Genomic DNA, 23655 nt, shown 5'->3' with positions numbered 1-23655 from the left:
AGGGATTGCCATGAGGCTTACATAAAAATCTGTGCCCATGGCTCACACCTGTAATCCTACCTACTCAGGAAGCTGAGACTGAGGATCACAGTTCAAAGCCAGCCATGGCATGAAAGTCCATGGGGGTGGGGCGAGGAGGAGGAGGAGGAGGAGACAACTAAAAAGCCAGAGCACCAAGCTTCATCACCCCCACCTCTTCTGAAATGTTAAAGTTATAAGGAGAGGAAGACAAAGGGGCTGTGGGCAGCATTTACTTCTCCTTTGATGCAAAAATTGGCCAAAAAAAAAAAGCACTAATACTCTCCTATTTCTCCTGTGTCTTGGGTAAGCCTAGATCACATCTTTATTTTTCAGAATATTAAACAGCACCCATCTTGGCCACCTAGGTATCTTTCTAGCCACCCCAATCACTGTATCATGGTTTGCAATTGGGTAGATAACATGACTACCAGTATTTCCCGGCTCAGAAAGCATAGAGAACCCACATAAGAATCATCATTTTGGTCTTTACTCCCATTTTTTTATTTCTTCTTACTTTATCCTAAAATAAATCCTTACTAAATCTTCAAGTCGCTGAGTCCAAACCCTAGCATCAGCACACAGACACACACACACACACACACACACACACACACACACACACACACACACACAGATTATTTTTAATTATTTTTAGGCAATTACTAAATCTCCATTTCATATAGGTGCTTTGTTTATACTATATTTTAGTGATTTCTTGCACTTCTGGTAGCTTTGTATTGGCATCAGTATGTTTCATGAATCAAGCAGTCCTCCCAGTCCTTATGGACTGGCTTTGATTGGGAAAGACACTAATCAGCCCAGCTAGATATTTGGATGCCCCAACCCAGCTAGATATTCCTGGTTGCCCCAACCATCCTGTCTTTGACCTCCAAGATTCTGCCAATCTCTGTTCCCTTGTATATCTGATTGTGCCATTTCCTTCAATGCTTGGGCTTAAGGTAAAACAGCAAAGTGGTCCCTTGGGAATGCAGCAAAAGTTCATCCTTTATTTTTTGTAGCACAGTGTACTTTCCTTCTGAAGAAACTTCACTTTTGTACATTTCTCTGATCTTGTCGATCTATGATGATGGTAAGGAATGATAGCCCCCTTTCCTGTTCTTTGGATCCTGCTGGTTCTGTCAGTGCTCAACGTGAGACAAAAATGACACCAGTCCCTTAGAAGTTGTATCTGCTACTTTCCTGAGAAAAATCTTCAAAAGTATTATTTTGTGGGGTGACCTTGTGCAAGAAGGAGGGTACTCATCTGACATGGAATTGTAACCCCTTTGTATGACTCCTTAGTAAGAGCAATATATTAGAAAAAGTTTCATCTTGCTGCCAAAGGGCCTCGTAATGAGACATTCATATGTATGCTCCCACCCATAGCATATGAGATTATCTCCCCCACCAAATCCACATCACAATATTATGATTCTCTTTTTTTCACTCTTCATAAGTGATCATCACAGTACATCTCTTGTGTTTATTTCTTCAATTCATGAATAAATGTAATTCCACTGGGGAAAATTAAGAAAGTGCATATGAGAATATATTTGAAAAATTAATAGCATCTATAAAACCACTAAGCAAACAAGAATGGGATTATAATGTAGCTGAACAAATAGTCCTTTTCTATTCTACAAATATTGGATCATACTGTGAATATGATTTCCTTAATAGTAACCATTCTTTTACATCTACTTCTAATGCCTGTGTACTCTTCCATTTTGTAAACAGACTTTAATTTCCCTTACCCTTAACATATTATTAAAGTTTTAGGTTACGTTCAAATTTCCTTTTATAAATCAAGTCTGAGATGACTCTTCAAATAAAATGGAAACTAACACCCAAGAATTCTTTTTCAAAGTTCATATTTAGAGATGGAATGCCAACGTACCAGAACATAAACATTTCCTAGAATGTTATTATATATTTAATATAGCACTATTTAATACAATATAACCCAGGACCAATTTATACTTCTATAGAACAGGGAAGTACCTGTGTGTTTACTTCTTTCTGCATTTTCCTACCATGGTTATTATAATACTATTACATTTTGTCATCAGAAGATGATACGAGTCTCAATATTAGAGACAGGGATGCTTTAAATATTGAATTTAATTTCTCTAAATGTTCATTGCTTTCAAGCAAAAGTGTAAACTTCAATAATTCTAAAATTCCTCACCCTGTAATAAGTATTTGTTTACTTTCCTATTGCTGTTACAATAACCACAGGCTGGGCTATAGTGGCTCACCTCTGTACTTTTAGCTACTCAGAAGGCTGAAGTTTGAGGATCATGTTTTGAAGCCAGCCTGGGCAGGAAAAATCTGTGAGATTCTTACCTCCAATTAACCAGCAAAAAGCCAGACGTGCAGCAGTGGCTGAAATGGTAAGAGCACTTGCCTTGAGTGAAAAAGCAAAAGGACAACACCCAGGCCCGGACTTCAAGCCTTTATACCAGGAAAAAAATGCACAAACCCAACTTAATAGCTTAAAACAATTAATATTTGTTATCTTATAATTTTGGAAGAAGTTTACAATCAGTCTCATTGGATTAAAGTCAAGTTGTTATCAGAGTTGATTCTTTTTGGAGGCTCTGAGGAGAGAATCCCTTGTTTTTTTCAGTGTGTAGGAGCTGTCTGAATTCTGTGTGTGTGTGTGTGTGTGTGTGTGTGTGTGTGTGTGTGTGTGTGTGTTTGCTGGTACTGGGCTTTAAACCCAGGACCTTGAACTCTTACCTGGAACTTTCTCAAGGCTGGAACTGTACCACTTGAGCTATAGCTCCACTTTGGGTTTTTCGCTAGCTAGTAGAGATAAGAGTCTCAGGAGCTTTTCTGCTCAGACTGGCTTTGAACCACAATCTTCAATTTTCAGCCACTTAAGTAGCTAGGATTACAGTCAGGAGCCACCAGTACCCCACTCATTCTTTGCTTTTTGACATCTTCCTCATAACCAATTCAACATCTTGATTCCACAGTCACAGCTACTACTAAGCCTCCTCTCTCCTTATAAGGATCCTTGTGATTGCATCAAGTCCATCTGGATAAGGATAAACTCATTTCTCTTTTATTTTTTAGGTCGGAGATCTGGACTGGAACTCAGTACCTGATGCTTTCTGTCATTGGCTAGCATTCTACCAATTGATCCATGCCTCCAACCCCTAAATTCCCTGTTTAAATATCCTTAATTCAATCACATATCAAAAGCCTCTTTTGCCATATAAGGTAACATTCACAGGTCTTAGGGATTAGAGCATGCCATCTTTAGGAGGCTATTATTCTACCATACCAATATTATACATTTTGTGTATACATATGTTTTCATTACTTATATACTATAACAAAACAACAGAAATTGCATATACTGTTTCAAAACTTGCTTTTTGAACTTAACAACATTTATCACTGCATTGTTAATTTTTAGCAGTCTCCTATTCCATCACTCCTTAAGACCTTCTACAGTTCCACTAACAAGTAAAAACAAACTATTTGCAGTGAAAATGTAGGGTGATTTTATGTTTTGCCTATGAAAATGAATGCCGTGTTCTGATCAAGGTGTGGCACCATGTCTTCTTCCTGAAATCCCATGGAAACAGCACTAGGGAGTGTGGAAGTGATAAAAAAAAAATAACCCAGTGTAATGGAGGGCAGCAGATACTTGGGTAAATGTCTCAAAGATAAGGAGAAGGCTCAGGGGAGGGAGAGGGAAGCAGGATTCGCTCGCTTGCTCTAGGTCTGCCTCCAGAGCCTCCAGCTCAGAAAGACATTGCATCTGTGCTGGGAGAGCTGAAGTGGAACAGCTGCAGCAGGCTGCATTAACTCCCTCCTGCCCGCCCCCTCCAGAGGGGAGAGATTGGCAGCAGGAGCAGCTTCAGAGTCTCTCAAAAGACAATTCCTGCTCAAGAGAGCATATGAGTACAAGATGTGTGTGTGTGTGTGTGTGTGTGTGTGTGTGTGTGTGTCTACACATAGGCATGCATATACAAAACAACAACAACAAACTACCATTAAGATACTGAGCAAGACTCAACAAATGGCAGAATTCACAACTGAAGAAATGAGTAATCATAGAGAAATAGGAAAGGGATTTCAAAAGAAGTCTGCTCAAAATGTTGAAGGAGATTTAACACAAGAATGGATTAGAATCAATAGTCCACAACTTCCTATCTGTGCTCTCCTATGACTAAAGTCATCCCCATCAACTAGAAATCCCTGAGGGCTAAATAAGGAGTTGTTTTTTTGCCATTCCTGGGGCTTGAACTCAGGGCCTGGGCACTGTCTCTGAGCTTCTTTTGCTCAAGGCTAGCACTCTACCACTTGAGCCACAGTGCCATTTCCAGCCTTTTCTGTTTACATAGTACTGAGGAATTGAACCCAGGGCTTCATGCATGCTAGGTAAGCACTCTACCACTAAGCCACCTTCCCAGCCCAGGAGTTAAATTTTTGTAAGCAATTAAAGTTTGCTTAAACAGACTACCTATGACCGCCCCCTCCCCACCTCGAAAAGTGTCACATAGGTGAATATCTCCAAAGAAATTTTTTTTTTTTTTTTTTTGGCCAGTCCTGGGCCTTGGACTCAGGGCCTAAGCACTGTCCCTGGCTTCTTCCCGCTCAAGGCCAGCACTCTGCCACTTGAGCCACAGCGCCGCTTCTGGCCGTTTTCTGTATATGTGGTGCTGGGGAATCGAACCTAGGGCCTCGTGTATCCGAGGCAGGCACTCTTGCCACTAGGCTATATCCCCAGCCCCTCCAAAGAAATTATTAATGTAGCTAAATATTATTAATCCACAACTTCTTAGAGTTAATAGTTACCTGAAGTATTTACTAAAGAAAACAAAGATTAGTTAATTCCATTAGCACAGTGCCCCCCCTCCTCATTATGTTTGCCTGGAACTTGTTAAGTAGCTCAAATTGACCTCAATCTTATGATCCTCCTGCCTCAGACTCCAGAGTGCTGGGAATACAGGCATTACCACCACATGTGGCTAGAACTCCGATTTCACTTGAATTCAGCTATCAAAGTGTTAACAAGTTGTCATCTTTCTTATGTTGAAAATTTATCCGATTGCCTTGAGCATACTAGGTAACAACTCTAGCACTAAACTATATTCCCAGCCCAGAGAAGTAGAAATCTTTAAAGCAGGGATGGAATATGGAAATGTCACTAAATTTAATGATACAACTGGCTTGGATGACACTTTTGACATTATCAAATATTATAACTGTGATTCTAGCCTTTTCTAGCAAGTTCTTGAAAGCAACTTTAAGAAGTCTGGAAAGAGAGGCTGGGTCACTTGCCTAAGGTCACACAGCTAACCAAGTGACAGAATAAGCGCCAAGTAGATCTAATCTTCTTAGTCATTTGAATGCACTGCTCTTTCTTTATCAAATGCTTGGTTTATGCCTAAGAAGTCTACATTTCCATTTCCTTTCCAGTGTTCTTTCCAACTAGCCTCAAACACTGTATATAGAGAATTTCTTAAGATTAATCATTGGTGGAGAAGAGAACCCCTGTTCAATGAGAATTCTCACTATTTGCAGGTCCTGAGAAGGAGACTATAGGACCCTTGTCTGAACTTGAAAGGTGGTTATGGGTTGATCCAGATCATGGGTATCAGAGGGTTTAGGGGCAGCAGTTTATGGGGAGGGGGGACTGGAAAATTTGCCTTGAAATTTATGTATGCCAGTCAAGCCCAGCCTTTTCTGAGATTGTGTGCTTATTTGTGAACCGTGTGTGTGTGTGTGTGTGTGTGTGTGTGTGTGTATGTGTGTAGAAGCTGTGGAAAGGGCAGGAAAATGCTTTCCTAGCCACCCATCTTCGTGGAAGGTGGATACTCTGGGACTTCAGCTACTGAAAATGAATATAACTACAATGGTATTTCCCCAGGAAAGATCCTGCTCACATGTGCATGGGTCTCTGAGTGCAGTTATACATCGAGGATGAGGAGTCCAGGCCTAACCCACTCTACAAGTCCCAATTTGGTCAAAACTTCAGTAGTGGTTGAGTGCTGGTGGCCTACAGAATCTGTTAATGAACTCAGACCTCCCCACTTTGCACAGAAATTCACAGGGTTGTAAAGGATATGATTTTGAACATCGTTTAGGCTTAAATGATGACCATTCATCAGATGAATAGGTACCATGTGCAATTGTAAGTCTTGTTGCCAGGGACCCACTTCCACCCCCCCCGTGTTTCTCCTGGGGGTGTTCATTCTAAGCTGGTGCCTAAATGGTGGAAAATCCCTTAGGTATCTCCTGGCCTCCACTGGCATGGCTGTGTGCCTCAGAAAGGCCTCCTTGTGTCCCTCACCCCAGGCACATGCCCTGCAAGTCTCATATTTGTCATTTCTGGAAAACTGCATGTGACATTGGTGACACGGGGTTATTTTCCACTTTGATTCTTCTATTCCTGAGCAGCTTTGAATAAGTCAAGAGTTATGTCAGGAAATTGTTCCTTCAGGATTGCAATAAACATTACTAAGACATTTGTGGAGACACTCTTTGCTGGGTGGAAGGCAGCTGGGAAAGCTGAGGGCTCACAGAAGACCAGATTGGGGAAGGATTGTAGGACAGAGTGGGGAGACCACATAGAGATACACATCCTATTACCTAGTGTCTTGAACCCCCAAAATGGAACAAGGCCTGGAGGAATTTCAGCTCTGCTTTCATCCTTTTCATCACTCTCATCTTGCCTCACCACTCTGGTCATTGTGTCCAAATTTGAGTGAGAACATAAAGGGTTAAGTGATCATTCATTAGACTAGTGAAGAGGGCTCCTTGGACTTCAAGCCCAGCTCTCACTGAGTGATTGGTTGTTTGACTTTGGACATATTAGTTAAATCTCAGTTTAGTGTAGTGTCAAATGGGAATATCAAACTGCTTCTTGGAGAATTGGTGGCAATTAGAGCTAAGCACAGGAAAACCACAGCACAGTGTTTAGCACACATTTTAGTAGTAAAACAAGCAGCAGTTTTGCATGGATCATTGTTGCTACACCTTCTTCTTAGAGGGTTTTGCTCTTTCTGGAGGTCCTAGAGGAACTTATGTGTTCAACAAGTCAGAGCAAGAAAACATTGGCACCCTAATCTGCTTGCTTCCCTTCTTTCCCTCATCCCACATGCCTGCCTAAACAGATTTTAGGGTTCAATGAGGCTGGGGAATCCAAGCCTCCAGGTTTAGCGGGGCGGGTAAGACCCCACCCCATTTCCCGCATCCCTTCACTTGGCTCCCCAGGTACTAATTTTCTTGTCACCAGAAATCCCGCCCCGAGCTTTCAGTTCTTGGTATGTGTTGCTAGAGTGGGAGATTACTAGGATGTGTGGGGGCTATATCGCCCTGGCAACCACAGAGAGACGCCTGCGCAGTACTGATCTCAAGCAGACAGCTCTAATTAGGTTTCTGCATAGCGGCAGGTCAGACTTGGGGACCAAAAGGGCTTATTTCCCCTCTGCCATCCACATCCGCAGCTGGAAGGTTGTGTTCTCTTCCTGAAGCTGACACAAAATGTGGGCAATATCTTCCAAACTGTCACCTATCTGCTAGGAGGTAAGCCATTAAAGGTAGCCTCTGGTGATTAAAAGGATGTAAAGGGCAAAAAGCTTGCTGATGCCCGGGAGATGAAGAAGTATAAACCCTGCACTGGTAGATATCACTCCCTTGCCCCTGTCAGAGATGACTTTCTATATAATACCCACCCTGGTGCCAGGAATGCCTTGCAGGATCTCCAGGGAAAGCTGTAAGCCAGGTTAGAAGCTGTGAGAGGAATCAGGATGAAGACACCCAGGAGGCTAAAACTCATGTTAACAGCTTGGTTGCTGAAACAAATCCAACTAGTTGAGGGTTCCGGTACAGAGGTCTTTCCGCCTGACTCAGGATGGAAGATCAGCTATCTTCAGGAATGTCATTTCCATTTTCCCAAGAGCCCCTCTCTAAGGATATGGACCCTTGTTTGCTCTGACACGGACTTTTCTCTCCCACTCTCCCCTCTTGAACCCAATCATGTCTTTAAGTCCCCTGAATGCATTTTATACTCTGTCCCTGTCTTCATCAACAATTTCTGCTTTTCTCCCACTCCTCAATTTCACATTAGGTATTACAAAGCACATCTTGTCCCAGCCCTGCATACCATCATATCCTTCCTATCACACCCCTCACTACTCTCCCTATTCACCCCTATTTCATACTGCCACACCTCCTCCAGCCCTTTTTGGACCCCACTGGCCTTTATCCAAAGTTAGATGTTATTGTTTCTGACTCCCATAGCATAGCTCCACCCCAACCCATTTTGTTAGCCTTCCTATACCATGCCACTTGTTCCAACATAATATAATTGCTAGGTTTACTTCCATAAAGCTTCTGCCTTAAGCTCTGGGCTTCTTTACCATTATATTCCAGTACAGAGGCCTGTGCTCAGAGCATGCAGGTGCTTAATTAGTGTTTGTAGAATAAATGAGTGCATAAGCAGGGCATCTAATTCATTAGGCTTTTATTTTCACTACATTCTACAACAGCAAAGCAAATACAGTGAAGTGGCAGTCCTTTTGTTTTTTAAACACAAGAGACACAAAGAGAGGGCAACCACAGATAAGTGGTATTGGTTTTGGGGTGTGTGTGTGTGTGTGTGTGTGTGTGTGTGTGTGTGTGTGTGTGTGTGTGTTATTTAACTGCTGTACCAGATCATTTTACTGATTATCTAAAAGATGTAAATATTACCAATACATGTTACACAGTTGTCTGAACTTTCATACTGAAACAAGACAGGAAAGACAAATAAATCATTTCATTTATAAACAATGACCATGAACCTCACTTAAGAGTATTTTAGAAGGAGGAGACACAAGTAGAACTGGAACACAGTAAGCACAATGTGTACTCTTTACCCCAGCCCTCCCCAACTTCTGATTTGGGGCACCAGTGCCCTTATCCCCAGGGTCCCTCGAACTGATGTCACACAATTGAAATGATTCATTTTCTCCAGACTTCACATGGAGCCAAAGAAGAACATGGCGGTTGCCTCAGATCTGGCTCTGGCCTCCTCATCTTCCACAGCCTCCCTATATTGCTCAGGCCAGTCCTGTGGTCGTTTTCTGTAGAGCCTGGCCATGTACTCCAAGGCTTTCATCTTGGTGATTTCAAGGTGTGCCCGAGGACCCCACAGAAGCTCATATTCAACTGGATTGGAATAGGACAGCGGCCTGCATTCCAGGTAGCGCTGTCTCATCAGCTTACAGGTGATGGCATGCTTTCTTCCTACATCCACGCTAAATCTCCGAAGTAAATTCCAAACGTTGGCTTCTTTGACCCGGTTGCCCATCAGGAAGATCAAACCCAGGATCGGCATGACATACTCTTGAGTGGGTCTCCCCAGGCTCTCAAGCATTACTTGCTCTTCTTCTGATTCTGGTTGTTGAACAAGGAGGTAGATGTGCTCACTGGTATCAACCTCAATCAGAGAGAACCCATAGAACAGATCAAGGATTAGAGTAGCTCGACTGAGGATATTTGGGAACACATCCTCAAATTCTTTGCCAGTGTGAGCCAATAGCTCATCCTGGTGGATTGGTAGCAACTCCTCAGTGACATTAATGGCCAACTGGACCAAATCATTGGCCTTATCATTCATAGTGTCCTCTGACCAGAACTCTAGGCCAGCAGCCTGGCTTCTTTCTTTGGCTTTATCAGCTTCCAGGGCCTTGTTATATTCTTCTGGCCAGCTCCAGGGCTCTTCATCATGGGCCTCAGCTACAAACTTCAGAGCTTCCATTTTTGTGATTTCCCTGTGAGCTCTAGATCCCCATAAGAATTCAAATTCAAGGGGATTCGTGCCATATACTGGCCAGTACTCCAAAAATCGCATGCGTACAAATTCGGTAGTGAGGAGATTTCTTGTGTTCCCAAAGAGGTTGTTGATCCTCTGAGGCTCATCCAACACATCAACCTTTAGCAGCAGGTCCCAAATGGAGGCCTCTCTTGCCCGGTTGCCATTCAGGAGGATATGGCCTAGGACCAAGGCCAGGAGACCTGCTTTTGGCATGTCCAGGGTCTCTGCCAGCCGTTCAGTGGTTTGGGGACCCCGCTTACTGACTAGATTGTAGGTATCAGTCTGGGGATCAAGAACCCTCAGGTTCAACCCAAAGACCCGATCCAGGTAAGCCGAGGCTCGCCTGAGTATCTCAGGGAACTGATCTGAGTATTCTCTGAGAAACGCCAGCATCTCTGACTGCTGGATAGACCCCTCCGTTTGGTTTTTCATTCGCATGAAATTCACCAAAGCCATCGACCTGTCTTCTAGAGGGTCATGGACTCTGAGCGCCCCCAAACGTCGGGACTGCTCATCGATGAGAACCTCGATGTCATTTGGGTCCGGCGCAGTCTGGGAAGCGCTGGCACCCTGAGGGTCAATGGGAACCTGAGGACCCTGGGGGACATCGGAGACTAGCATGGAAGTAGGGGGCCCAGAGGCATTACTAGCCTGCATTTCACCCCGGCCTTCGCTGTAATCTGCAGTGGTCTCTGCGCTGCCGTGATGCGCATTCTGGCTTACCAGAGACATGGTTCCAGGAGACAGGAACGGGAACGGGGTGATCAGCGGTCTGTCGGAGAGAGGACGGTAGGTGTGTTGGTGCCTCGGCACAAAGCCGAAGCCTGAGGCCCGGAAGCTGGGCGGATCAAAAGTGAGAGCGGATAAGAAGGGCGATCTTTTAACACAAGCACTAACCAGCAATGAGCGCTAGCCTGAGAGCGGTTTAGCTTTGCCGCAGCCTACGCAGGCGCAGTCAGGCTCTGCGACGTGATGACCACGCCCCGCGTCTTCCACTCCGCCCCACCCCCGCCCCGCCCCTGCCAGGCGGGCGAGTCTGATGGAAGTGTTTATGGCGGGGCTCGAACTTAATAGAAAAGAAAATTCATGCAAAGGAATAACAGAGATGAGGCACAAGGGGGACCGGCGGGGAGTGTTGAATGACTTTGCATTTGAAGGTTTTCTGTAAACTATAAACTATAAAGCACCATGTTCGTAAGTAGGGTAGAATTAGAGAGGAAAAGGTTAGTGATGAATTACTTTATAGATCTATTAATACTTAACCCACTCCATAACTATTTCCTAGCCATGTGCCAAACTGTGGGCACAATGCTGAATAATAGGTGCAACAGAAGATGAACAGAATTTTTCCTTGCTAGAGTGACTTTACCAGTACATTCTGGCATCGGCTCAAACAAGGGCAATACTGAGCGCTAACGTTTTATTAAGGGTTTACTATGTGACAGGCACTGTTTCTGGTGTTTTCCCTTTTCTCATATTAAGATCACTTCATTTTAACTACAAGGGAGCTAGTATTAACAGTCCTCACCTTACAGAGGAGTCAATCGAACCAGGGAGTTGAAATTACCTATCCAAAGTCAGGCAGCAACCAGTGAAAGGGGTTTGGATTTGAACTCAGACCTGTCAGTGTGCCAAGCATAAGTACTTAGTCACACACCACGTAACCTTTAAGGAGTGTATAGCCCTACATATTAAAAATGGCTCATCTAAAATAAATGGAATTAGATATGTCTTGAGGGGTCAATTAACATGCAGTACAAACACAAAAGGAGCAAGCAAGTAGTGAATTACAGCTTAATCTGGGGTGTCTTGGATTGGGGGTAGTTATCAAGAAAGCCTCAATGAGTGATGAAAAGGATAGGAAAGGGTCAAGGTTTTAAGATTATAGCCTTAGGTAACATCAACAGGAAAGGCCTATGGGTGTGAAAGTATAAACTATATAAGCACAACTGCCAGTTACCCAGGGTGGCTAGAGCCAGTGTGCACTAAGATGGGCCAGAGAGGAGGATGGATGTGGCTGCATTGGAAGAATGAGATTTCCTATTTTTCATTTAGTAGGGGCAGAATTGGTTGGGACCTCATAGGGTATAAATGAAGCTCATGAAGGCATTGTTCCTGTATGTGCGACATGTGTTTGCGGACACATAATCTCAACTTTGGCCAGGAAAGAGGGGACAGTTGCTCTGTTTTCTGGGATTGTTGCCAAAACAGTTGGGCTAAAGCATAACTGAAATCCAATCCTCAGTCAAGAAGGAATGCATTGGGAAGAGACAGAAAAAAAAAATCACATAACTCCCATCTGTAGCCACAACTGAAATCCTTCCTTACATTCTTGATGGTAATGATGATATGGTTACAGTCAGCCATCCTGGGCCCTGGGATTCCTTCAGAGGCCTCTTATTATGATATCTCTGACAACTTTTACATTCCAGGATGCTTTCTGCAATAGCAAAGTAGGAAGTTCAAGATGATGCATTTGGCTAAACTAGGCTGAAGTGATCGATGTTTACACAAACAAATGTGCATGCTCTAGAGGTTAAAAATGTGTAGCTTGGGCTGGGAGAATGGCCTAGTGGTAGAGTGCTTGCCTCGTATACATGAAGCCCTGGGTTCGATTCCTCAGCCCTACATATATAGAAAAAAACAGAAGTGGTGCTGTGGCTCAAGTGGTAGAGTGCTAGTCTTGAGCACAAAGAAGCCAGGGACAGTGCTCAGGCCCTGAGCCCCAGGACTGACAAGAAGAAAAAAAAAGTGTAGCTTTTGTGCTAAGCTGCTACAAAATTGTGACTGAGGCAAGATCTAATGAGAGCCTTTATTCTGGTCTTTCCCCTCCTCCAGAACAGCTCCATGTTCTTAGGAACCAACTGTTGTGCCAAGTCGCAAGACCACCCCCAAGAAGACCACCGAGATTCAGACACTCCGAAATGCAAAAGCAAGGCAAGGCTTTATTTAACGAGCTGCCAACTCGGGCCTCGTCCTACCCACCAACACAGCGGAGGTTAGGAGGAAGCCCCGAGCTGTGATTACACAGGGCTTATAAAGGCAAAGAACAAGGTTACAACAATCAGCTGTGCAAGCGAGATTAGAACACAGGTACAAATCTGATTGGCTCAGGGTTCGATTCTAAAATGGGGTTCACGTGGTGGGGCCTGACTTCAAAGTCTGGCACCTCATTTCCCCCTTTTTCTTTTTGGTACCTTGGGAGCCAATCATGGCTCCATTCTGTCCATTTCAATGGCTTGCATGTCTAGGGGATGATATAGAGGTAAGGCATGGGCCAGTAGGGCCCAATGTAGTAACCAAAGGGCCTGTCACCATTTCTTACAAGAATAGTCTCTGTACTTCTGTTTTGCATGCCTCTAGTTTATCCTGCCTCATCTTCCCCAAAACAACTCTGGTCCCTTGATTTTAAAGGGGGGCTGATGGGTGAAGATCATCCATCTTCTGTAACTTCTTCAGGCTGACTCAGGGGCGTAGACCTTACCTAGCCAGGAACCTATAACCTTAGTCTCAGTCTTGAGACGAAGGCAAAGCGGCTGAGTTGGGTGCTTGGAGACCTCCCATGTTCCATCACGGTAGTTGTCATCCAGTGCAAAGCGGTCAGCTGGCCTGGCGTGGAAGCAATGAACCCAAGTGGCGATGCCGTCTAGGGTCCCTTCCACCGTGGTTCTTAGGATTTCAGTCCCCTGGTCTGAATAAATGGGGGGTAGGGACAGAAGCAGAATTATATAATGCCTTAAGTTGGGGTCACATTCTTGTACACGAGCTGCAAATAATCGAGTTTACACAAAAATTCAGCATTATCCAAATCAGCAAGCAATTCAGTCTGAAGGCTAGGGATAATGGGTGGGGGGTACCCGTACATTATTTCAAAAGGAGTAAAGCCAAGCTGATAGGGAGAATTTCTTACTCTAAGCAGAGCAAAAGGAAGGAGTGACACCCAGTCTGCGCCAGTCTCTAAGGCCAGTTTAGTTAAGGTCTCTTTTAGAGTCCGATTCATTCTTTACCTGTCCTGAACTCTGGGGTCTATAAGCACAATGCAATTTCCAATCTGTCCCCAGTGCTATCCTCTCATTTGACAAACTTACCCTTACTAACCATTATCACAGATGACTGGCAAATTCCTGCCCAGTAGACAGACATGGGCATTGGAAAGGCATGCTTATGAACTATTCTTCTAGGACTTCCCGGCTTTAACTTTTGAAAGGCCAACAGTAGTGACTCTAGGATCTGACACCATCTCTGCCATCCAAGCAGCGGCTTACTGCCTCTGGATGCTCCATCACTTTTGTCCCAGGAGGAGTGACTTTCGACTTGGACTCAGGGCCTGAGTGCTGTCCCTCAGCCCTCCAGCTCAAGACTAGCACCCTACCACTTTTGAGTTCCACACCACTCCGTTCCCAGCACTCTGCTGGCTGATTAGAGACAAGTCTCTCACAGGGACCTTTCTTTGCCCGGGCTGGCTTCAAACCGCAGATTCAGATCAGTGAGTCTTATAAGAGGCCACTTTACTCCAATTAGAAGCAACAAGGTGGTCCACACAGAAGTAGTTTTTAAGCATGCTGTCTTACCTGGAACTTATTAAGGGTCAGTATTAGATCTCGACAAACTTGTAGGAATCACCTGTGCTTCTCTGTGGGCCTGCTGGAAACTGTTACAAAAAACCTACAAAGAAGCTGGAATGGCAATTAAACATTTTGGTAGCCATAATTCTCCTTTTCTCACTTTGCAATAATTATTTAGGACAATTTTACTTCCAAATTTCTTCCAAAAGGCTACAAAAACAAAACAATACAAAAGGAGGAAAACACACAGGCCTAAGAAAAGCTACGAGTTGGAGATCTCCCAAGCTGGCCCACAACCTCCTACAAGGGTGCAGAAGGAATGGACCCGAGTTGGCCCACAACCTCCTGTAAGAAGGAGTGGACCCGAGTTGGCCCACAACCTCCTGCAAGGGTGCAGAAGGAGTGGACCCGAGTTACGAGTTGGAGATCTCCCAAGTTGGCCCACAACCTCCTGCCAGGGTACGGGAGGAGTGGACCCAAGTTGGCCCACAACCTCCTGCCAGATAAGCAGAAGGAGCAGACCCAAGTACAAGGTGGGCGGGTTGAGTCTCGTTTAGGAGGCCCTCCTGGTCAGTTCTGGCCAAAAACCAAACTGACTCGCGCCCTATAAGTATAAGCAAAAGCAAAACAGACAGACAAATTACAGGACAAGACAAATGAACAGCGCTGTTTTCTTACCTTCGGAGTCTGGGATCTCAGGGTCTCTGGGGCTATCCCGGACGAGCCCCCAAATGTTGTGCCAAGTCGCAAGACCACCCCCAAGAAGACCACCGAGATTCAGACACTCCGAAATGCAAAAGCAAGGCAAGGCTTTATTTAACGAGCTGCCAACTCGGGCCTCGTCCTACCCACCAACACAGCGGAGGTTAGGAGGAAGCCCCGAGCTGTGATTACACAGGGCTTATAAAGGCAAAGAACAAGGTTACAACAATCAGCTGTGCAAGCGAGATTAGAACACAGGTACAAATCTGATTGGCTCAGGGTTCGATTCTAAAATGGGGTTCACGTGGTGGGGCCTGACTTCAAAGTCTGGCACCTCACAACTCAGGATTTAGTCTCTTTGGCTATAAACACAAAGAGCACATTTTCTCCATGAAAACCAGCTGTTTGAGTTGGAACTCCTATTGCTTCTTCCCCTATCTAATAAAGAAACATGACATCCTAATCACATTCTACTGCATTCAATTTCTTAATAAGTTCATCTTTGCTGAGTTCTTTTTATAGTTATAATTATTACTGTTGTTAATCTCTTTCTGTGCCTCACTTATAAATCATAAGTGTGTACGTCTACGAAAATTTTTATTGCTCACAGTTGATGCTCTACCACTTGAGACATAATTCTAGCCTTGCTTTTCACTGGTTATTTGGAGATGGAGTCTCATCCTTACTGAGCTATCTTCATTTTTATCCCTCCCCTCTAAGTACATCCTTCTAGGAAATCAACTCCGCCCACAGAACCATACTGCTGGTCTCAGCAATTTCCTGTTTTCTAGATCTTCAAACAGGTCTAACTATTGCTAAACAGTGAAGAAACTGTGCCTGCAACTGACATATTTTCCACTCTGGTTAAATGGGAGTGTCAAACAATGGGTTTATTCTCAATTCCAACCTTCATTTGACACTTCCTGACTTCCTTTGTATACTTCAAAAAACACATCACCATTTCTTTTCCCCCTGGTAGAATTCAGTGCTCTACCACTTTGAGCCACAGCACCACTTCCAGTTTTCTGGTGGTTAATTGGAGGTAAGAGTCTCACTGATTTTCTTGCTCTGGCTGGCTTTGAACTGCGATCATCACATCTCAGCTTCCTGAGTAGCTAGGGTTACAGGTGTACTAGCACCCGGACACATCACCATTTTCTAAACAACTCCTTTTCAGTATAAGCTTAATAAATTATTTTTATTTTATTACTGCAATATCAAGTACACAAGTTAGGAATGTAGAGCTTGATAAGTTATGACAAATTTAACGTACCATCTGACCATGATGCCAATTCACAGATCATTACTAGCATCTCATTTTGTCCCAATCCTTTCCTTCTCACTTGTTCTAAGAGGAAACCCCTACACCTGTTATCTGTACCATTTGAGGACTATTACAAATAATGCTGCTATAAACTCTTTGTAGGTGATTTTTGATTTGCATGTAAATTTGTTGGAAGTAAGCATATGAGTGGAACTACTAGCTCAAAGTCTGTTTTAGTTTTCAAAGCTATTGCTAGTTTTATGAAATTACTGCACCAATTTACACACCCACCAGTAGTGTAAGAATTTATATTGATTTATATTCTTGTATACAGTTGTAGTTATTCTGATTGTACGCACTCTGGTGGGTGTGTTGTGGCAAATCATTGTGTGCTTTTTTTCACTTATATTTATATATATATATTTACTTTTGAGAAAAAAACCAGTCATTTCTTATTTCCCTAGGTCAATGGATATCAAAGGCAGAAAAAAATACACGGCGAAGCTTGAAGACAGCAGCAAGAAATAACTGGTAGAAATTGAAAGGAAATGAGATGGAAACAATTTTCAAAGTTGGCACTAGCATTGAAGTATTATAGTTATCTTAGAACATTTGATGCAAGGACAAAAGCACTAGATGTCCTAATTCTCCTTTATTTAATCATAATCCAGAAAAAAACCATAATGTTTTTACAAAGAGTTGTTACTCCAAGGGAACGATATACTCTTGTGGAAAATTCATCCTGGAAAATGTATGTATGTAACATTGTGGTAGTTATGCACCCATTTTTATAATAGATTCCTTTATCTAAAATAGTAATGACTAATCATATTCAATTCATTTTTAGAGCAATAGTACTTTATTCAAAGGACTGGGAGTGTAGATCTGTGATAGACTACTGGTGAGCTGCATAAAGCCCTAGGTTTGATTCACACTACTGCAAGAAAGTACTTCACTGAGATTGATATAACAAGTCCTGAATATAATATTAAGTTAGAAGATACAGCCATATGCCGTTGGTCTACATATGTAATCCTAACTACTCAGGAGGTTGAGATCTGAGGATCAAAGTTCCAAGCGAGCCTGGTCAGGAAAACCTATGTGAGTATTATCTCCAAAAAGCCAGAAGTGGAACTGTGGCTCCTGTAGCAGAGCCTTGAGCATAGGCCCTGAGTTCAAGCCCCAGTACCAGCACACACAAAGAGAAAGGAAGAAAGGAAGAAAGGAAGGAAGGAAGGGAAGGGAAGGGAAAGGAAGGGAAGGGAAGGGAGAAGAAAAGTGATCTTGTCATCCTGGGTACTGTAGATACATTTATCGGAACTAGGGGAGGGGAGGGAAATATAAAAGTGGAGAGATGAAGAGTAAAAGGTGAACCAATGCAACAGCAATACTTACAAGACAATATGCTGTAAACCAACTATACAACTCTGGGGGAGAGGGGAAGATGGGAGAAAAATAAGGAAGAGGGTAACAAGTTTGATAAGAAATGTACTCACTGCCTTATGTATGAAACTGTAACCCCTCTGTACATCACTTTGACAATAAAGAAATAAAAAAAATTAATGAAAACTATAAAAAAGAAATATTAATTTAGGTATTATATTTAATACAATAGTTACATATTTTAGGTTAGCATATCTTTTAAACCTTGTAAACAGGTTGATATTTGCTTAAAGTTCAGTCTGGGGCATTATATTGCATTATAAATTGTTTTGGCTCATATTAATTTAGAAATCTGAAAAAAACAAAAACAAAACCCAGGCCTACTGAAGCTCAGTGCTGCACTTTGCTTCTTGAATGGTGGAGTGCATAAAATCCTAGCCTGGAAAAAAAAAGAAAAGAACAAAGGAAGAAGGAAAGAAAGAAGAAAGAAAGAGAGAGAAAAGAAAAAAGAAAGGAAGGAAAGAGAGAGGAAGGAAGAAAGAAGGAAGGGAAAGAAAGAGGAAGGAAGACAAAGAAGGAAGGAAAGGAAAGGGAACACAAGAATACATCAAAAATCTTTTACGAAAAATCTTCAGTAGTATTTTAGAAGAAACACTTCTGATTTTCCTTTTCCCCACATTCTGAAAATTGAAATATAACATTTCTACAAAAAGGGCATAACTTAAATATTTAGATCCATGACTTGTCACAAACTGGACCTATTTGTGGAACCAAAAAAAAGTTAATGGAGTATTAGAGTAACAAGAAGTCTACATGTTAGAACACTTTGTACCCCAAAAGGAAATCCTATCCTCCTTTTAACTCTGTAGACTCGTTTTGCTGTGTAACTGGAATGATGCACTATATTTTCTCTCAAGTCTATCTTCTTTTAGCATGGCTTGTAATACTCATACACATGGTTTCATGTAGCTGTAACTCATTCATTTGCCTTACTGCATATCCCAACTTGTGAACATATAAGAATATATGTGTTCATTCTATTGAAGGACATTTGAATAATTTATATTTTGAAATGAATAATGCTGCTGCCAATACTCTAGAACCCATCTTTTCATCACTTTTTGTAAGTGTTTCCATTGAGTGGGTACCAAGGAAAATTATAAACTACGCATACTTTTATAGACTAAGCATACTTTCAAAAGAAAAGTATTTTAACACTTCATATTCTATGAGCAGAGAATAAGTGTTTTGGTTTGTCTACTTCTTAACCAATGCTAGTTTTTCTTCTCTATTTTAACTATTATGGTGGGAAATTTAGTGGTATAATTAGAATTTACATGTGTGTGTGCACGTGTGCGTACCTGTGCAAGTGCGCCCACGTGGGGTTTGTCCTTGAGCTTTTGTGCTCAAGGCTGGTACTCTACCACTTTGAGCTACAACTCCACTCCTGGATTTTTGGTGATTAATTGAAGAGGCTCAGGGCTTTCCTGCCCAGGCTGGCTTCAAACCCTGATTCTCAGATCTCAGCCTCCCAAGAAGCTAGAATTACAGGTGTGAGCCATGGGCACTCAGCTCAGAATTTACTTTTCAGTGAAGACAAGAGAAACCGAGTTCATTTTCATGTCAATAAGCCATTTGGATATCTACTTTTAGTGTGTTTTTTTAAAATTTATTTATCATTTCCCCCCTTACCGGGCCACCTGTCTTTTCTTGTTGACTTGTAGAGTTCACCTATTATATGGATACAAGTTTTGCCAAATATGTGTATTGTTGATGTTTTCTCTCATATACAGGCTGCCTTTTCACTATCTTAATGTTTCTTTTTTGTCGGCCATGGGATTTTAACTCAGGGCCTGGTTGCTGTCCCTGAGCTTTCAGTCAAGGCTAGCGCTCTACCACTTTGAGCTACAGAGCCGCTTCTGGTTTACTGGTGGTAAATTGGACATAAGTCTCATGGATTTTCTTTTCTGGGCTGGTTTTGAACCATGATTTTCAGATCTCAGCATCCTGAGTAGCTAGGATTACAGGTGTGAGCCACTGGCACTTGGCTCTTTGGTTGGCTTGGTGCCCAGCCTTTAATGTTTCTTTTAATGGACAGAAAATTCTTTATTATTATTAAATGTATTTATTATTATTGTAAAGGTGATGTACAGACCGTTTATCATTTCTTTTTTTTTGCCAGTCCTGGGCCTTGGACTCAGGGCCTGAGCACTGTCCCTGGCTTCTTCCCGCTCAAGGCTAGCACTCTGCCACTTGAGCCACAGCGCCGCTTCTGGCCGTTTTCTGTATATGTGGTGCTGGGGAATCGAACCTAGGGCCTCGTGTATCCGAGGCAGGCACTCTTGCCGCTAGGCTATATCCCCAGCCCCGTTTATCATTTCTTAAGTCAGGTAAAGAGTACATTTCTTTTGGGACAATGTCACCCCTTCCCTTGCTTTCTTCCCAATTTTTCCCCCCTGACCCCACCCATCAGTTGCATAGTTCATTTTCAACATAGTATCTAGAGTACCACTTCTGCATTTGTTCACCCTTTGCCCTTCCATTTCTGTATTCCCTTTAATCCGCCAAAAAGGGAACAGAACATTTAATCACTGTATAGTTCAACTTACCAATACTCTTTAGGGCCATGTTTAAGCAGTATTTGCTCATAACAAGACCATACCAAATTATTTTAATGTTATTTTTTCCAAAAAAGACATTAAAAAATAAACTTTCGGGGGCTGGGAATATGGCCTAGTGGCAAGAGTGCTTGCCTCATATACATGAAGCCCTGGGTTCGATTCCCCAGTACCACATATATAGAAAATGGCCAGAAGTGGCGCTGTGGCTCAAGTGGCAGAGTGCTAGCCTTGAGCAAAAAGCCAGGGACAGTGCTCAGGCTCTGAGTCCAAGGCCCAGGACTGGCCAAAAACAACAACAAAACAAACAAACAAAAAAACCTTTCGGGCTGGGAATGTGGCTTAGCGGTAGAGTGCTTGCCTAGCATGCATGAAGCTCTGGGTTTAATTCCCCAGCACCACATAAACAGAAAAAGCCGTGAGTGGCTCTGTGGCTCAAGTGTCCAAGAGCCAGTCTTGAGCAAAAAAGAAGCCAGGGACAGTGCTCAGACCCTGAGTTTAAGCCCTGAGACTGGCAATAAATGAATAAATAAATAAACTTTCCTCTTGAGATCTCAAAATCTTCTGGAACTCATTTTTGAGTATGACTACATGGTAAGTGGTAAAATTGTATACCAACATTCAATTTATAAAGTACCATTATTTTTAAAACACTGTCAACATAGCACTGTGGTATCATATTTGTCATAAATCAGGTGATGATATGAGTGAGTTTCTGTATTCTAAATGCTTTTTATCTTGGCAATAATACCACTGTCTTGTTTCAATTTTATAATAGGTATTGATAAATGGTAATGTTAGACTTCCAGTTCTGTTCTTCAATATCACTTTGACTATTTAGGCTCCACTGAGTTTATTTAGTATTATATTACCAATGTTCACACAAAAGCAATGGAATTTTGATGGTGATTTTCAACTTGGAGAGAATCAGTATCTATAAATGACTGAATCTTCCAAACCATTAAGGTGGCATACTACTCCATTTATTTTGAGTTCTCAATAATTTCTCAATAATGCCTTGAGGACTGGGAATATGGCTTAGTGGTAGAGTGCTCCTCTTGCATGCATGAAACCCTGGGATCAATTTCTCAGCACCACATAAACAGAAAAAGCGCAAGTGGCACTGTGGCTCAAGTGGTAGAGTGCTAGCCTTGAGCAAAAGGAAGCCAGGGGGCTGGTAATATGGCCTAGAGGCAAGAGTGCTTGACTCGTATACATGAAGCCCTGGGTTTGATTCCCCAGCACCACATACATAGAAAACGGCCAGAAGTGGCGCTGTGGCTCAGGTGGCAGAGTGCTAGCCTTGAGCAAAGAGAAGCCAGGGACAGTGCTCAGGCCCTGAGTCCAAGGCCCAGGACTGGCAAAAAAAAGAAAAAAAAAAAAAAGGAAGCCAGGGACAGTGCCAGGCCCTGAGTTCAAGCCCTGGGACTTGCAACCCCCCCCCCCCCCCCCGCCCCCAAACCATCTCAATAATGCCTTGAACTTGAATGCCATCCAGCCATTGATCTCCAACAGCATGCCTGTAGCTAAACAAGTTGGTTTATTTCTCATTGCACACATCATAGAAAATCTTCTCACTTAGAAGTTATGAACAGGACTTAATGTAGGATTGGGGTTTCATATGTAATTTAGGTGAGAAGTTTTAGAAAGCGAGTTTCAATCTAGGCTGGATCCTGTCAGAAAAGTGTCTATGTGGGAAATGAACACAGAGCCATAAGGCAATCTCTGTCCCTCGGAATAAGGGCGGTCCTGTCAAGGCCTACCGTGCTTACTATTACAATGGCCAGTTTCCACCCTCTGGTTAATCCCTAGCATCACAAGACCTTGGAGCTGGTAGATGGCCTATGCAAATTGGTTGTTTTCTTGTTTATGGGAAATTGCCAATCCTAGAATTCTTCCCCCCCAACCGACATCCTTATCTCTTTGAATTAGTCTCTTTGATGTAGCCACCTGTCTGCCCTTATTGAAGTAGTCTCTTTGATGTAGTGACCTTCCTGCATGTACTCTTGTTTGATAATAAAAGCCCTGTCATTGGGACCACTGGCATCTGTTGCTGGAGAGAGGCAGCAGGTTTCCTGGTACCCCGAAAACCAATTCCACACTCTGGTCTCCATCATTGCTTTGCTCCCAGCCTTTGCCCTTGCTCCCGGCAGGACAAGGCACTCGTGATGGTTTGCAACATCTGGCGCCCAATGTGGGGCTTGAAACTCGATGTGGGACGAGATGGGCAGTTGCAAGAACAGTAACAGCAAGGGCAGTGACCGCGGAAATGGGGATGACAGCTGTGAAACGCTAAAGAGTTCGTGATTCCGTGGAACATGCGTCAGGACACGCTTCAGGACTGCCAGGGTAACCAATGGGGTTAGCTCAAAGTAAGAGGGCCAGGTATCTTGAGCCGATAGGCACATGGCTGACAAAGTCAGGGGCAAAAGAAAAAAGATATGGAGAGATTGGCCCAGTACATAGAAAAATACGACTGTGTGCTACCTCCGCAAGAGATGCTAAAAGTGCAGCGATGGAGGGAGATTTTGCGATCATTTTATGTGGCTCAAAGCCTGGGGAAAAATCCCACCAAAAGTTCAGTCCTTATGCAATCTAATTGCAATGGTGTTGGAGGGCTGTCAACAGGCTCCTCAGCCTGCAGGATATGGGCCTGTGTGGGAAGCTTCCAGACAGTGAGTGTGGCTAAAAGCTCTGAGTCTTATAACAAAGAGCAGAAAGATGTAACCAAGAACTTTGGATCTTGTGACAAAGAGCTAGGGGATTTGACTGAAAGCCTTGAGTCTTGGGGCAAAAGTCAGGAAGATGTGAACAAAAGCTTAAGATCTGGTAACAAGGGACATGAGAAATGTGAAGGCTGGGAGGACGATAAAAAAAGTATTCTTCTGGCTCCTCCAGGGATGAGACATTTAACCAGTCTTAGTCCCCTCAGTGCACTACTGTGCAGTCATCTGCCCAGCCTATAGAGCAACAACAAGGGGAATTGAAAGCTCACACTAAAATGCCTTTGGTGGGGCCCATTAAATTACAACCACTTAACCAAGAAGAGGGTAAGATCCCCCTAAAGGCTGCTTCCATAAACAGGCCATAAGCACCCATGAGGCCACCTCCCTTGACACTACAGGCATTCTCACAACCGGAAAGTCTTGGCCATAACCTGCCAAAAACCCAGTCAACACCTGCGAATCCAAATGTGGTGGAATGAGAAAGCCCGCAGCCCAAAATTAAGACAAACCATGGCTGATGGAGTCAGGGGACAGCGAGCTTGCCTGGGTGTGG

General features: G+C 43.1%; 1 protein-coding gene across 1 annotated transcript; it reads right to left on the bottom strand.

Moving 5' to 3' along the window:
* Positions 1–8510: 8510 nt before the first annotated feature.
* On the bottom strand, positions 8511–11113 carry Magee2 (MAGE family member E2). Its single transcript, XM_048336679.1, has one exon. The coding sequence runs from the start codon at positions 10574–10576 to the stop codon at positions 9005–9007; it is 1572 nt and encodes a 523-aa protein (XP_048192636.1). The 5' UTR covers positions 10577–11113; the 3' UTR covers positions 8511–9004.
* Positions 11114–23655: the final 12542 nt, after the last annotated feature.

The sequence above is a fragment of the Perognathus longimembris genome, chromosome 28 (genome assembly GCF_023159225.1).
Source record: "Perognathus longimembris pacificus isolate PPM17 chromosome 28, ASM2315922v1, whole genome shotgun sequence".
In the NCBI taxonomy this organism is placed as follows: domain Eukaryota; kingdom Metazoa; phylum Chordata; class Mammalia; order Rodentia; family Heteromyidae; genus Perognathus; species Perognathus longimembris.
This window is presented reverse-complemented; position numbering and strand designations above follow the sequence as displayed.

Bases quoted from the DNA above. Each gene is read 5' to 3' on its own strand.
- Magee2 (XM_048336679.1), bottom strand. From the start codon at position 10,576: ATGTCTCTGGTAAGCCAGAATGCGCATCACGGCAGCGCAGAGACCACT.